Genomic DNA, 14,618 nt, shown 5'->3' with positions numbered 1-14,618 from the left:
GTCATCGGGCTCCTTCTCAGGTGGGTGTCTGCTACTCCCTCTCCTCCCCTGCTCATGCTGCTCTCTATATTGCTTTCACTCTGTCTCTCTCTCCTCTCTTTCTCTAAAAATCAAGATATCTTTTACGAGTAGTTAGCTGCGCAGAAAAAAAAAACGACGTAGAGAGACTTTTCCCACCTCCGTGGTCTGTATCTGCATAGTGTCCCTGGAAATGAACCTTCAGCCACCTGAGGGAATCCCTGTGACAAGGCTTCCAAGATTCTGGGCTCTGTGAACTAGTCTTAGATAGTCCAGTGGTCTGTAGGCTCTCCAAAGCTCAGTCTGGGAGGGCCCCAGCCAAAGCTTCTTGCTTCCTGTTTGTTGTCTCTCCTTGGGCTTTCTTGAGTACCACACAAGAAGCATGGCCGTTGAATTAGTGGAAGAGCCCTGAAATGTGTGCCGAGGAGGGCGACACACCTAGGAATGACAGGCCCCTGTGAGCAGAGGACTTTCTCTCCATCCGTTCCTGGATCTCAAAGTCACTGGGAGAGGTGGCCTTGGCTGACTTGGGAGCTGCCTTTGGCGCTTTGTGGATGTGGCTTCTGTGGGAGCCTGGAGGTGATGTGGGCTTTCAGCATTTCAGAACAAAGAGATTCTGCATGATCGTTTGACTTTACGAAAGTCAGTCAACGCATCAGTAACTGGACACAGTGCAAAACAGAAAAAAAGGAGTTTTGAAAACACCTTGATGAGTACGGAGTCGCAGGTGAGGCAAGAGATCACTTTGTCAGCCGAGGCAACATGAAATGGCCTTACTGCAGAAACACATGTCAAGGAAGTAATTCAACTCTTCGATTCCGATCAGCAGTTCGGCATCGTTCTAAATTGGGAGAGACTCTGCGTTCATTCTCTTGTCTTTGTAGACATGGTTCACCTGCATATGTGCTTTCCGTATCAGAAATCATGTACCTATCAGTACTCGATAGGTCCCTCTTCAACGTTGGCCATCCCATTCCACGTCGGAAGCCTAACAATTGGCCTTCATGTTTACCAGCGTTAGACATCCTTAACCCTGCGTCGCCTTCACATGAGAAGGGTGAACCGACACGGGGTTGTGTATGTCCAAAGTTCAGATAGGAGCATGGGACATACACTGTACTCTAGAGACAGCGCATCCGGGTTCCGAACTTTTCTGGATGATGCGTGAAAAGCCAATCCAGAAGACTCTGGAGGCAAGGGCAGTCATGACAAGCACGCCCATGTAGTTGGGAAACAGTGCTCTAGAGCCAGTCGAAAGTGCATCATAAAGGAAAGCAAAAAGAGAAGTAGAAAGTGAGGGAGACGTTCAGAAATGGAAAACGCGTCTGTTGCCTACTTAAGCCCCACACACGAGGGAAGATGCTCAGAGAAGCTGAAGCCGCGGTTCCCACACTTGCCCAGCGCAGCCAGGCCCACAGCCCCTGCAGGATCCCCGATGGCCCTGCCCTGCTCCTTCTCGGTGGCCCTGGTGCTGCTCAGCTGCCACTCCCTGTGCTGTCTGGCTTGCCACCTGCCCGACACCCACGGCCTGCGCAACTGGAGGGTCCTGACGCTCCTGGGACAGATGAGGAGACTCTCCGCCGGCTCTTGTGACCACTACACCAATGACTTTGCCTTCCCCAAGGAGCTGTTTGATGGCCAGCGGCTCCAGGAGGCGCAGGCCCTCTCTGTGGTCCACGTGATGACCCAGAAGGTCTTCCACCTCTTCTGCCCGGACACGTCCTCTGCTCCTTGGAACATGACTCTCCTGGAGGAACTGTGCTCGGGGCTCTCTGAGCAGCTGGATGACCTGGAGGCCTGTCCCCTGCAGGAGGCGGGGCTGGCCGAGACCCCCCTCATGCATGAGGACTCCACCCTGAGGACCTACTTCCAAAGGATCTCCCTCTACCTGCAAGACAGGAACCACAGCCCGTGTGCCTGGGAGATGGTCCGAGCAGAAATCGGGAGATCCTTCTTCTCCTCGACAATCTTGCAAGAAAGAATCAGGAGGAGGAAATGAGACCCGCCCGGGTCCGCACGGAAATGACATTCCCTGACTGATCAGAGCACACTTGCACGTGTCCTGCCGCCTCAGAGAAGCTCACGCCTGCCGTCACGGTGACACGAAGGCAATCGGGTGTCCAACGTGTTCAGGACGGGGCAGCACCATCAAGTCAAGTCGACAAACACCGCTTACTTTCACATAACCTTGCCCATCTCTCTACTTACTACTCATTCGTTTATTTATTTATTTATTAATTTATTTATTTATTTATTTGTATTTATGGCTCAACTGGGTTCTCTTTGTATACTAGTAGGTGTACCGTCACTCTGTGATTCAGGGGGAGTGGGGATGCTTTCTATTTATTAAGTTTTTTATTCTTTTGTTCATTAAACCGTTCTCTGCAAGCATTCTTGCATTTGTGGTTTCTTTCGAGACGGAGGGAATCAGAAGAGAATCTGATGAAAGAGTGGATCGTATGACTCTTCTCCTCAGGATTCTGTTACTCTCATGAGAAGTCAACCCATAGTCCTCCTCGATGCCAGTGCGTATGTGCCTGTCAGGCTGAGGGTGCACACGACCGATCCCATCTCCTACCCTGTATCTCTGAGTTCTGTCGAGAAAAAACAAACCTCCAAACAACCAGCAGATTGAAGTGATGGCAGTCATAGCACACGGTACAACAACAAGAAGAAGGGACATAGGAACTCTGTAAGCAGAAAAGGAAGCAGGCATATCCGGAAATATAATCAAGCAGCACTAGATAATACCTTCCCTATTAGACTGGTGGATGTCCCAGTGCCAATATCCTTCAGAAAATGCCTATTGGGGTCTGCCAGTTACAAGCCGGTCCGTTCCCTTGAAGCCTAGCAATGGAAGCGCTGCCAAGGGAACAGAGTCCCAAAGGAGAAGTGGTCTCCAGATGGATTCCCTTGTGGATCCTGTGTGGCCATGTGACTTCTAAGGGCAAGCCACTCACTGAAGCCCAGAGTCTGTGGAGGCTCCCTCCTTTTTGGAAACTCTCCTCCGAGAGGCCTTGTTGTCTTCTTTTGCTCCTGATGACAGACCATTATGGACCGGAGGGCACGTCCCCGTTACAACCAGGGGACAGTGGCTGTAGGAACAAGCAAAGACAAAGCGGGAGGATTGGACTCGGTGGTCTGTCCGATGCTCTACAGCAGAAGACTGCCCCCTACAGCCAGCAATGCACTGAGATAGTGACCAGGCCTGGACACCTGGCTTGTGTTGTGTGCATCAGGTTGCCCCTGCTGTGTGATTCATCTCCCGAGGTAAAAACAGGTTTTCTAGGAGGAACGGATTCAGAGAGTGTAAAAAGCCAATTTCCTCAGCTTTTCTCTCTCGCTCTCTCTCGCTCTCGCTCTCGCTCTCGCTGTCTCTCTCCCCCTCTGGAAAATACAGTGTTCCAAAGAGCAGCGAGGTAGGCAATGTGGTTGGCAAGGTCGGGTAAGCAGCCAGATCTTGGTTTCAGCTGAGATCCTCATCTCAGGGCGGGTGGATGGAACCCCACATCAGGCTCCCCACAAGCGCAGAGACTGCAGAGGATTCCTTGTCCCTGGGGCACCTGGGTGGCTCGTTCCATGAGGCATCTGTCTTTGGCTGGATCGCCAATCCCAGGGTCCTTGGATGGAGCCTGTCATCGGGCTCCTTCTCAGGTGGGTGTCTGCTACTCCCTCTCCTCCCCTGCTCATGCTGCTCTCTATATTGCTTTCACTCTCTCTCTCTCTCTCTTTCTCTAAAAATCAAGATATCTTTTACGAGTAGTTAGCTGCGCAGAAAAAAAAATACGACGTAGAGAGACTTTTCCCACCTCCGTGGTCTGTATCTGCATAGTGTCCCTGGAAATGAACCTTCAGCCACCTGAGGGAATCCCTGTGACAAGGCTTCCAAGATTCTGGGCTCTGTGAACTAGTCTTAGATAGTCCAGTGGTCTGTAGGCTCTCCAAAGCTCAGTCTGGGAGGGCCCCAGCCAAAGCTTCTTGCTTCCTGTTTGTTGTCTCTCCTTGGGCTTTCTTGAGTACCACACAAGAAGCATGGCCGTTGAATTAGTGGAAGAGCCCTGAAATGTGTGCCGAGGAGGGCGACACACCTAGGAATGACAGGCCCCTGTGAGCAGAGGACTTTCTCTCCATCCGTTCCTGGATCTCAAAGTCACTGGGAGAGGTGGCCTTGGCTGACTTGGGAGCTGCCTTTGGCGCTTTGTGGATGTGGCTTCTGTGGGAGCCTGGAGGTGATGTGGGCTTTCAGCATTTCAGAACAAAGAGATTCTGCATGATCGTTTGACTTTACGAAAGTCAGTCAACGCATCAGTAACTGGACACAGTGCAAAACAGAAAAAAAGGAGTTTTGAAAACACCTTGATGAGTACGGAGTCGCAGGTGAGGCAAGAGATCACTTTGTCAGCCGAGGCAACATGAAATGGCCTTACTGCAGAAACACATGTCAAGGAAGTAATTCAACTCTTCGATTCCGATCAGCAGTTCGGCACCGTTCTAAATTGGGAGAGACTCTGCGTTCATTCTCTTGTCTTTGTAGACATGGTTCACCTGCATATGTGCTTTCCGTATCAGAAATCATGTACCTATCAGTACTCGATAGGTCCCTCTTCAACGTTGGCCATCCCATTCCACGTCGGAAGCCTAACAATTGGCCTTCATGTTTACCAGCGTTAGACATCCTTAACCCTGCGTCGCCTTCACATGAGAAGGGTGAACCGACACGGGGTTGTGTATGTCCAAAGTTCAGATAGGAGCATGGGACATACACTGTACTCTAGAGACAGCGCATCCGGGTTCCGAACTTTTCTGGATGATGCGTGAAAAGCCAATCCAGAAGACTCTGGAGGCAAGGGCAGTCATGACAAGCACGCCCATGTAGTTGGGAAACAGTGCTCTAGAGCCAGTCGAAAGTGCATCATAAAGGAAAGCAAAAAGAGAAGTAGAAAGTGAGGGAGACGTTCAGAAATGGAAAACGCGTCTGTTGCCTACTTAAGCCCCACACACGAGGGAAGATGCTCAGAGAAGCTGAAGCCGCGGTTCCCACACTTGCCCAGCGCAGCCAGGCCCACAGCCCCTGCAGGATCCCCGATGGCCCTGCCCTGCTCCTTCTCGGTGGCCCTGGTGCTGCTCAGCTGCCACTCCCTGTGCTGTCTGGCTTGCCACCTGCCCGACACCCACGGCCTGCGCAACTGGAGGGTCCTGACGCTCCTGGGACAGATGAGGAGACTCTCCGCCGGCTCTTGTGACCACTACACCAATGACTTTGCCTTCCCCAAGGAGCTGTTTGATGGCCAGCGGCTCCAGGAGGCGCAGGCCCTCTCTGTGGTCCACGTGATGACCCAGAAGGTCTTCCACCTCTTCTGCCCGGACACGTCCTCTGCTCCTTGGAACATGACTCTCCTGGAGGAACTGTGCTCGGGGCTCTCTGAGCAGCTGGATGACCTGGAGGCCTGTCCCCTGCAGGAGGCGGGGCTGGCCGAGACCCCCCTCATGCATGAGGACTCCACCCTGAGGACCTACTTCCAAAGGATCTCCCTCTACCTGCAAGACAGGAACCACAGCCCGTGTGCCTGGGAGATGGTCCGAGCAGAAATCGGGAGATCCTTCTTCTCCTCGACAATCTTGCAAGAAAGAATCAGGAGGAGGAAATGAGACCCGCCCGGGTCCGCACGGAAATGACATTCCCTGACTGATCAGAGCACACTTGCACGTGTCCTGCCGCCTCAGAGAAGCTCACGCCTGCCGTCACGGTGACACGAAGGCAATCGGGTGTCCAACGTGTTCAGGACGGGGCAGCACCATCAAGTCAAGTCGACAAACAGCCGCTTACTTTCACATAACCTTGCCCATCTCTCTACTTACTACTCATTCGTTTATTTATTTATTTATTTATTATTTATTTATTTATTTATTTGTATTTATGGCTCAACTGGGTTCTCTTTGTATACTAGTAGGTGTACCGTCACTCTGTGATTCAGGGGGAGTGGGGATGCTTTCTATTTATTAAGTTTTTTATTCTTTTGTTCATTAAACCGTTCTCTGCAAGCATTCTTGCATTTGTGGTTTCTTTCGAGACGGAGGGAATCAGAAGAGAATCTGATGAAAGAGTGGATCGTATGACTCTTCTCCTCAGGATTCTGTTACTCTCATGAGAAGTCAACCCATAGTCCTCCTCGATGCCAGTGCGTATGTGCCTGTCAGGCTGAGGGTGCACACGACCGATCCCATCTCCTACCCTGTATCTCTGAGTTCTGTCGAGAAAAAACAAACCTCCAAACAACCAGCAGATTGAAGTGATGGCAGTCATAGCACACGGTACAACAACAAGAAGAAGGGACATAGGAACTCTGTAAGCAGAAAAGGAAGCAGGCATATCCGGAAATATAATCAAGCAGCACTAGATAATACCTTCCCTATTAGACTGGTGGATGTCCCAGTGCCAATATCCTTCAGAAAATGCCTATTGGGGTCTGCCAGTTACAAGCCGGTCCGTTCCCTTGAAGCCTAGCAATGGAAGCGCTGCCAAGGGAACAGAGTCCCAAAGGAGAAGTGGTCTCCAGATGGATTCCCTTGTGGATCCTGTGTGGCCATGTGACTTCTAAGGGCAAGCCACTCACTGAAGCCCAGAGTCTGTGGAGGCTCCCTCCTTTTTGGAAACTCTCCTCCGAGAGGCCTTGTTGTCTTCTTTTGCTCCTGATGACAGACCATTATGGACCGGAGGGCACGTCCCCGTTACAACCAGGGGACAGCTGGCTGTAGGAACAAGCAAAGACAAAGCGGGAGGATTGGACTCGGTGGTCTGTCCGATGCTCTACAGCAGAAGACTGCCCCCTACAGCCAGCAATGCACTGAGATAGTGACCAGGCCTGGACACCTGGCTTGTGTTGTGTGCATCAGGTTGCCCCTGCTGTGTGATTCATCTCCCGAGGTAAAAACAGGTTTTCTAGGAGGAACGGATTCAGAGAGTGTAAAAAGCCAATTTCCTCAGCTTTTCTCTCTCGCTCTCTCTCGCTCTCGCTCTCGCTCTCGCTGTCTCTCTCCCCCTCTGGAAAATACAGTGTTCCAAAGAGCAGCGAGGTAGGCAATGTGGTTGGCAAGGTCGGGTAAGCAGCCAGATCTTGGTTTCAGCTGAGATCCTCATCTCAGGGCGGGTGGATGGAACCCCACATCAGGCTCCCCACAAGCGCAGAGACTGCAGAGGATTCCTTGTCCCTGGGGCACCTGGGTGGCTCGTTCCATGAGGCATCTGTCTTTGGCTGGATCGCCAATCCCAGGGTCCTTGGATGGAGCCTGTCATCGGGCTCCTTCTCAGGTGGGTGTCTGCTACTCCCTCTCCTCCCCTGCTCATGCTGCTCTCTATATTGCTTTCACTCTCTCTCTCTCTCTCTTTCTCTAAAAATCAAGATATCTTTTACGAGTAGTTAGCTGCGCAGAAAAAAAAATACGACGTAGAGAGACTTTTCCCACCTCCGTGGTCTGTATCTGCATAGTGTCCCTGGAAATGAACCTTCAGCCACCTGAGGGAATCCCTGTGACAAGGCTTCCAAGATTCTGGGCTCTGTGAACTAGTCTTAGATAGTCCAGTGGTCTGTAGGCTCTCCAAAGCTCAGTCTGGGAGGGCCCCAGCCAAAGCTTCTTGCTTCCTGTTTGTTGTCTCTCCTTGGGCTTTCTTGAGTACCACACAAGAAGCATGGCCGTTGAATTAGTGGAAGAGCCCTGAAATGTGTGCCGAGGAGGGCGACACACCTAGGAATGACAGGCCCCTGTGAGCAGAGGACTTTCTCTCCATCCGTTCCTGGATCTCAAAGTCACTGGGAGAGGTGGCCTTGGCTGACTTGGGAGCTGCCTTTGGCGCTTTGTGGATGTGGCTTCTGTGGGAGCCTGGAGGTGATGTGGGCTTTCAGCATTTCAGAACAAAGAGATTCTGCATGATCGTTTGACTTTACGAAAGTCAGTCAACGCATCAGTAACTGGACACAGTGCAAAACAGAAAAAAAGGAGTTTTGAAAACACCTTGATGAGTACGGAGTCGCAGGTGAGGCAAGAGATCACTTTGTCAGCCGAGGCAACATGAAATGGCCTTACTGCAGAAACACATGTCAAGGAAGTAATTCAACTCTTCGATTCCGATCAGCAGTTCGGCACCGTTCTAAATTGGGAGAGACTCTGCGTTCATTCTCTTGTCTTTGTAGACATGGTTCACCTGCATATGTGCTTTCCGTATCAGAAATCATGTACCTATCAGTACTCGATAGGTCCCTCTTCAACGTTGGCCATCCCATTCCACGTCGGAAGCCTAACAATTGGCCTTCATGTTTACCAGCGTTAGACATCCTTAACCCTGCGTCGCCTTCACATGAGAAGGGTGAACCGACACGGGGTTGTGTATGTCCAAAGTTCAGATAGGAGCATGGGACATACACTGTACTCTAGAGACAGCGCATCCGGGTTCCGAACTTTTCTGGATGATGCGTGAAAAGCCAATCCAGAAGACTCTGGAGGCAAGGGCAGTCATGACAAGCACGCCCATGTAGTTGGGAAACAGTGCTCTAGAGCCAGTCGAAAGTGCATCATAAAGGAAAGCAAAAAGAGAAGTAGAAAGTGAGGGAGACGTTCAGAAATGGAAAACGCGTCTGTTGCCTACTTAAGCCCCACACACGAGGGAAGATGCTCAGAGAAGCTGAAGCCGCGGTTCCCACACTTGCCCAGCGCAGCCAGGCCCACAGCCCCTGCAGGATCCCCGATGGCCCTGCCCTGCTCCTTCTCGGTGGCCCTGGTGCTGCTCAGCTGCCACTCCCTGTGCTGTCTGGCTTGCCACCTGCCCGACACCCACGGCCTGCGCAACTGGAGGGTCCTGACGCTCCTGGGACAGATGAGGAGACTCTCCGCCGGCTCTTGTGACCACTACACCAATGACTTTGCCTTCCCCAAGGAGCTGTTTGATGGCCAGCGGCTCCAGGAGGCGCAGGCCCTCTCTGTGGTCCACGTGATGACCCAGAAGGTCTTCCACCTCTTCTGCCCGGACACGTCCTCTGCTCCTTGGAACATGACTCTCCTGGAGGAACTGTGCTCGGGGCTCTCTGAGCAGCTGGATGACCTGGAGGCCTGTCCCCTGCAGGAGGCGGGGCTGGCCGAGACCCCCCTCATGCATGAGGACTCCACCCTGAGGACCTACTTCCAAAGGATCTCCCTCTACCTGCAAGACAGGAACCACAGCCCGTGTGCCTGGGAGATGGTCCGAGCAGAAATCGGGAGATCCTTCTTCTCCTCGACAATCTTGCAAGAAAGAATCAGGAGGAGGAAATGAGACCCGCCCGGGTCCGCACGGAAATGACATTCCCTGACTGATCAGAGCACACTTGCACGTGTCCTGCCGCCTCAGAGAAGCTCACGCCTGCCGTCACGGTGACACGAAGGCAATCGGGTGTCCAACGTGTTCAGGACGGGGCAGCACCATCAAGTCAAGTCGACAAACGCCGCTTACTTTCACATAACCTTGCCCATCTCTCTACTTACTACTCATTCGTTTATTTATTTATTTATTAATTTATTTATTTATTTATTTGTATTTATGGCTCAACTGGGTTCTCTTTGTATACTAGTAGGTGTACCGTCACTCTGTGATTCAGGGGGAGTGGGGATGCTTTCTATTTATTAAGTTTTTTATTCTTTTGTTCATTAAACCGTTCTCTGCAAGCATTCTTGCATTTGTGGTTTCTTTCGAGACGGAGGGAATCAGAAGAGAATCTGATGAAAGAGTGGATCGTATGACTCTTCTCCTCAGGATTCTGTTACTCTCATGAGAAGTCAACCCATAGTCCTCCTCGATGCCAGTGCGTATGTGCCTGTCAGGCTGAGGGTGCACACGACCGATCCCATCTCCTACCCTGTATCTCTGAGTTCTGTCGAGAAAAAACAAACCTCCAAACAACCAGCAGATTGAAGTGATGGCAGTCATAGCACACGGTACAACAACAAGAAGAAGGGACATAGGAACTCTGTAAGCAGAAAAGGAAGCAGGCATATCCGGAAATATAATCAAGCAGCACTAGATAATACCTTCCCTATTAGACTGGTGGATGTCCCAGTGCCAATATCCTTCAGAAAATGCCTATTGGGGTCTGCCAGTTACAAGCCGGTCCGTTCCCTTGAAGCCTAGCAATGGAAGCGCTGCCAAGGGAACAGAGTCCCAAAGGAGAAGTGGTCTCCAGATGGATTCCCTTGTGGATCCTGTGTGGCCATGTGACTTCTAAGGGCAAGCCACTCACTGAAGCCCAGAGTCTGTGGAGGCTCCCTCCTTTTTGGAAACTCTCCTCCGAGAGGCCTTGTTGTCTTCTTTTGCTCCTGATGACAGACCATTATGGACCGGAGGGCACGTCCCCGTTACAACCAGGGGACAGCGGCTGTAGGAACAAGCAAAGACAAAGCGGGAGGATTGGACTCGGTGGTCTGTCCGATGCTCTACAGCAGAAGACTGCCCCCTACAGCCAGCAATGCACTGAGATAGTGACCAGGCCTGGACACCTGGCTTGTGTTGTGTGCATCAGGTTGCCCCTGCTGTGTGATTCATCTCCCGAGGTAAAAACAGGTTTTCTAGGAGGAACGGATTCAGAGAGTGTAAAAAGCCAATTTCCTCAGCTTTTCTCTCTCGCTCTCTCTCGCTCTCGCTCTCGCTCTCGCTGTCTCTCTCCCCCTCTGGAAAATACAGTGTTCCAAAGAGCAGCGAGGTAGGCAATGTGGTTGGCAAGGTCGGGTAAGCAGCCAGATCTTGGTTTCAGCTGAGATCCTCATCTCAGGGCGGGTGGATGGAACCCCACATCAGGCTCCCCACAAGCGCAGAGACTGCAGAGGATTCCTTGTCCCTGGGGCACCTGGGTGGCTCGTTCCATGAGGCATCTGTCTTTGGCTGGATCGCCAATCCCAGGGTCCTTGGATGGAGCCTGTCATCGGGCTCCTTCTCAGGTGGGTGTCTGCTACTCCCTCTCCTCCCCTGCTCATGCTGCTCTCTATATTGCTTTCACTCTCTCTCTCTCTCTCTTTCTCTAAAAATCAAGATATCTTTTACGAGTAGTTAGCTGCGCAGAAAAAAAAATACGACGTAGAGAGACTTTTCCCACCTCCGTGGTCTGTATCTGCATAGTGTCCCTGGAAATGAACCTTCAGCCACCTGAGGGAATCCCTGTGACAAGGCTTCCAAGATTCTGGGCTCTGTGAACTAGTCTTAGATAGTCCAGTGGTCTGTAGGCTCTCCAAAGCTCAGTCTGGGAGGGCCCCAGCCAAAGCTTCTTGCTTCCTGTTTGTTGTCTCTCCTTGGGCTTTCTTGAGTACCACACAAGAAGCATGGCCGTTGAATTAGTGGAAGAGCCCTGAAATGTGTGCCGAGGAGGGCGACACACCTAGGAATGACAGGCCCCTGTGAGCAGAGGACTTTCTCTCCATCCGTTCCTGGATCTCAAAGTCACTGGGAGAGGTGGCCTTGGCTGACTTGGGAGCTGCCTTTGGCGCTTTGTGGATGTGGCTTCTGTGGGAGCCTGGAGGTGATGTGGGCTTTCAGCATTTCAGAACAAAGAGATTCTGCATGATCGTTTGACTTTACGAAAGTCAGTCAACGCATCAGTAACTGGACACAGTGCAAAACAGAAAAAAAGGAGTTTTGAAAACACCTTGATGAGTACGGAGTCGCAGGTGAGGCAAGAGATCACTTTGTCAGCCGAGGCAACATGAAATGGCCTTACTGCAGAAACACATGTCAAGGAAGTAATTCAACTCTTCGATTCCGATCAGCAGTTCGGCACCGTTCTAAATTGGGAGAGACTCTGCGTTCATTCTCTTGTCTTTGTAGACATGGTTCACCTGCATATGTGCTTTCCGTATCAGAAATCATGTACCTATCAGTACTCGATAGGTCCCTCTTCAACGTTGGCCATCCCATTCCACGTCGGAAGCCTAACAATTGGCCTTCATGTTTACCAGCGTTAGACATCCTTAACCCTGCGTCGCCTTCACATGAGAAGGGTGAACCGACACGGGGTTGTGTATGTCCAAAGTTCAGATAGGAGCATGGGACATACACTGTACTCTAGAGACAGCGCATCCGGGTTCCGAACTTTTCTGGATGATGCGTGGAAAGCCAATCCAGAAGACTCTGGAGGCAAGGGCAGTCATGACAAGCACGCCCATGTAGTTGGGAAACAGTGCTCTAGAGCCAGTCGAAAGTGCATCATAAAGGAAAGCAAAAAGAGAAGTAGAAAGTGAGGGAGACGTTCAGAAATGGAAAACGCGTCTGTTGCCTACTTAAGCCCCACACACGAGGGAAGATGCTCAGAGAAGCTGAAGCCGCGGTTCCCACACTTGCCCAGCGCAGCCAGGCCCACAGCCCCTGCAGGATCCCCGATGGCCCTGCCCTGCTCCTTCTCGGTGGCCCTGGTGCTGCTCAGCTGCCACTCCCTGTGCTGTCTGGCTTGCCACCTGCCCGACACCCACGGCCTGCGCAACTGGAGGGTCCTGACGCTCCTGGGACAGATGAGGAGACTCTCCGCCGGCTCTTGTGACCACTACACCAATGACTTTGCCTTCCCCAAGGAGCTGTTTGATGGCCAGCGGCTCCAGGAGGCGCAGGCCCTCTCTGTGGTCCACGTGATGACCCAGAAGGTCTTCCACCTCTTCTGCCCGGACACGTCCTCTGCTCCTTGGAACATGACTCTCCTGGAGGAACTGTGCTCGGGGCTCTCTGAGCAGCTGGATGACCTGGAGGCCTGTCCCCTGCAGGAGGCGGGGCTGGCCGAGACCCCCCTCATGCATGAGGACTCCACCCTGAGGACCTACTTCCAAAGGATCTCCCTCTACCTGCAAGACAGGAACCACAGCCCGTGTGCCTGGGAGATGGTCCGAGCAGAAATCGGGAGATCCTTCTTCTCCTCGACAATCTTGCAAGAAAGAATCAGGAGGAGGAAATGAGACCCGCCCGGGTCCGCACGGAAATGACATTCCCTGACTGATCAGAGCACACTTGCACGTGTCCTGCCGCCTCAGAGAAGCTCACGCCTGCCGTCACGGTGACACGAAGGCAATCGGGTGTCCAACGTGTTCAGGACGGGGCAGCACCATCAAGTCAAGTCGACAAACGCCGCTTACTTTCACATAACCTTGCCCATCTCTCTACTTACTACTCATTCGTTTATTTATTTATTTATTAATTTATTTATTTATTTATTTGTATTTATGGCTCAACTGGGTTCTCTTTGTATACTAGTAGGTGTACCGTCACTCTGTGATTCAGGGGGAGTGGGGATGCTTTCTATTTATTAAGTTTTTTATTCTTTTGTTCATTAAACCGTTCTCTGCAAGCATTCTTGCATTTGTGGTTTCTTTCGAGACGGAGGGAATCAGAAGAGAATCTGATGAAAGAGTGGATCGTATGACTCTTCTCCTCAGGATTCTGTTACTCTCATGAGAAGTCAACCCATAGTCCTCCTCGATGCCAGTGCGTATGTGCCTGTCAGGCTGAGGGTGCACACGACCGATCCCATCTCCTACCCTGTATCTCTGAGTTCTGTCGAGAAAAAACAAACCTCCAAACAACCAGCAGATTGAAGTGATGGCAGTCATAGCACACGGTACAACAACAAGAAGAAGGGACATAGGAACTCTGTAAGCAGAAAAGGAAGCAGGCATATCCGGAAATATAATCAAGCAGCACTAGATAATACCTTCCCTATTAGACTGGTGGATGTCCCAGTGCCAATATCCTTCAGAAAATGCCTATTGGGGTCTGCCAGTTACAAGCTGGTCCGTTCCCTTGAAGCCTAGCAATGGAAGCGCTGCCAAGGGAACAGAGTCCCAAAGGAGAAGTGGTCTCCAGATGGATTCCCTTGTGGATCCTGTGTGGCCATGTGACTTCTAAGGGCAAGCCACTCACTGAAGCCCAGAGTCTGTGGAGGCTCCCTCCTTTTTGGAAACTCTCCTCCGAGAGGCCTTGTTGTCTTCTTTTGCTCCTGATGACAGACCATTATGGACCGGAGGGCACGTCCCCGTTACAACCAGGGGACAGTGGCTGTAGGAACAAGCAAAGACAAAGCGGGAGGATTGGACTCGGTGGTCTGTCCGATGCTCTACAGCAGAAGACTGCCCCCTACAGCCAGCAATGCACTGAGATAGTGACCAGGCCTGGACACCTGGCTTGTGTTGTGTGCATCAGGTTGCCCCTGCTGTGTGATTCATCTCCCGAGGTAAAAACAGGTTTTCTAGGAGGAACGGATTCAGAGAGTGTAAAAAGCCAATTTCCTCAGCTTTTCTCTCTCGCTCTCTCTCGCTCTCGCTCTCGCTCTCGCTGTCTCTCTCCCCCTCTGGAAAATACAGTGTTCCAAAGAGCAGCGAGGTAGGCAATGTGGTTGGCAAGGTCGGGTAAGCAGCCAGATCTTGGTTTCAGCTGAGATCCTCATCTCAGGGCGGGTGGATGGAACCCCACATCAGGCTCCCCACAAGCGCAGAGACTGCAGAGGATTCCTTGTCCCTGGGGCACCTGGGTGGCTCGTTCCATGAGGCATCTGTCTTTGGCTGGATCGCCAATCCCAGGGTCCTTGGATGGAGCCTGTCATCGGGCT

General features: G+C 51.8%; 4 protein-coding genes across 4 annotated transcripts; all 4 read left to right on the top strand.

Moving 5' to 3' along the window:
* Positions 1–1,453: 1,453 nt before the first annotated feature.
* Positions 1,454–2,017, top strand: LOC112650218 (interferon alpha-1/2). The gene has a single exon (XM_025432962.3). It carries the CDS (start codon positions 1,454–1,456, stop codon positions 2,015–2,017), a length of 564 nt encoding a protein of 187 aa, XP_025288747.3.
* A 3,086-nt stretch (positions 2,018–5,103) lies between these two features.
* On the top strand, positions 5,104–5,667 carry LOC112650216 (interferon alpha-1/2). Its single transcript, XM_025432959.3, has one exon. It carries the CDS (start codon positions 5,104–5,106, stop codon positions 5,665–5,667), a length of 564 nt encoding a protein of 187 aa, XP_025288744.3.
* A 3,091-nt stretch (positions 5,668–8,758) lies between these two features.
* LOC125756056 (interferon alpha-1/2) lies at positions 8,759–9,322 on the top strand. The gene has a single exon (XM_049116180.1). The coding sequence runs from the start codon at positions 8,759–8,761 to the stop codon at positions 9,320–9,322; it is 564 nt and encodes a 187-aa protein (XP_048972137.1).
* Positions 9,323–12,408: 3,086 nt separating this feature from the next.
* On the top strand, positions 12,409–12,972 carry LOC118350222 (interferon alpha-1/2). Its single transcript, XM_049116181.1, has one exon. The coding sequence runs from the start codon at positions 12,409–12,411 to the stop codon at positions 12,970–12,972; it is 564 nt and encodes a 187-aa protein (XP_048972138.1).
* Positions 12,973–14,618: the final 1,646 nt, after the last annotated feature.

This window comes from Canis lupus, chromosome 11 (genome assembly GCF_003254725.2).
Source record: "Canis lupus dingo isolate Sandy chromosome 11, ASM325472v2, whole genome shotgun sequence".
Lineage (NCBI taxonomy): Eukaryota > Metazoa > Chordata > Mammalia > Carnivora > Canidae > Canis > Canis lupus.
This window is presented reverse-complemented; position numbering and strand designations above follow the sequence as displayed.

What these genes read in the sequence shown, in the direction of transcription:
- LOC112650216 (XM_025432959.3), top strand. Translation starts at nt 5,104, where the DNA reads ATGGCCCTGCCCTGCTCCTTCTCGGTGGCCCTGGTGCTGCTCAGCTGC.
- LOC118350222 (XM_049116181.1), top strand. Translation starts at nt 12,409, where the DNA reads ATGGCCCTGCCCTGCTCCTTCTCGGTGGCCCTGGTGCTGCTCAGCTGC.
- LOC125756056 (XM_049116180.1), top strand. Translation starts at nt 8,759, where the DNA reads ATGGCCCTGCCCTGCTCCTTCTCGGTGGCCCTGGTGCTGCTCAGCTGC.
- LOC112650218 (XM_025432962.3), top strand. Translation starts at nt 1,454, where the DNA reads ATGGCCCTGCCCTGCTCCTTCTCGGTGGCCCTGGTGCTGCTCAGCTGC.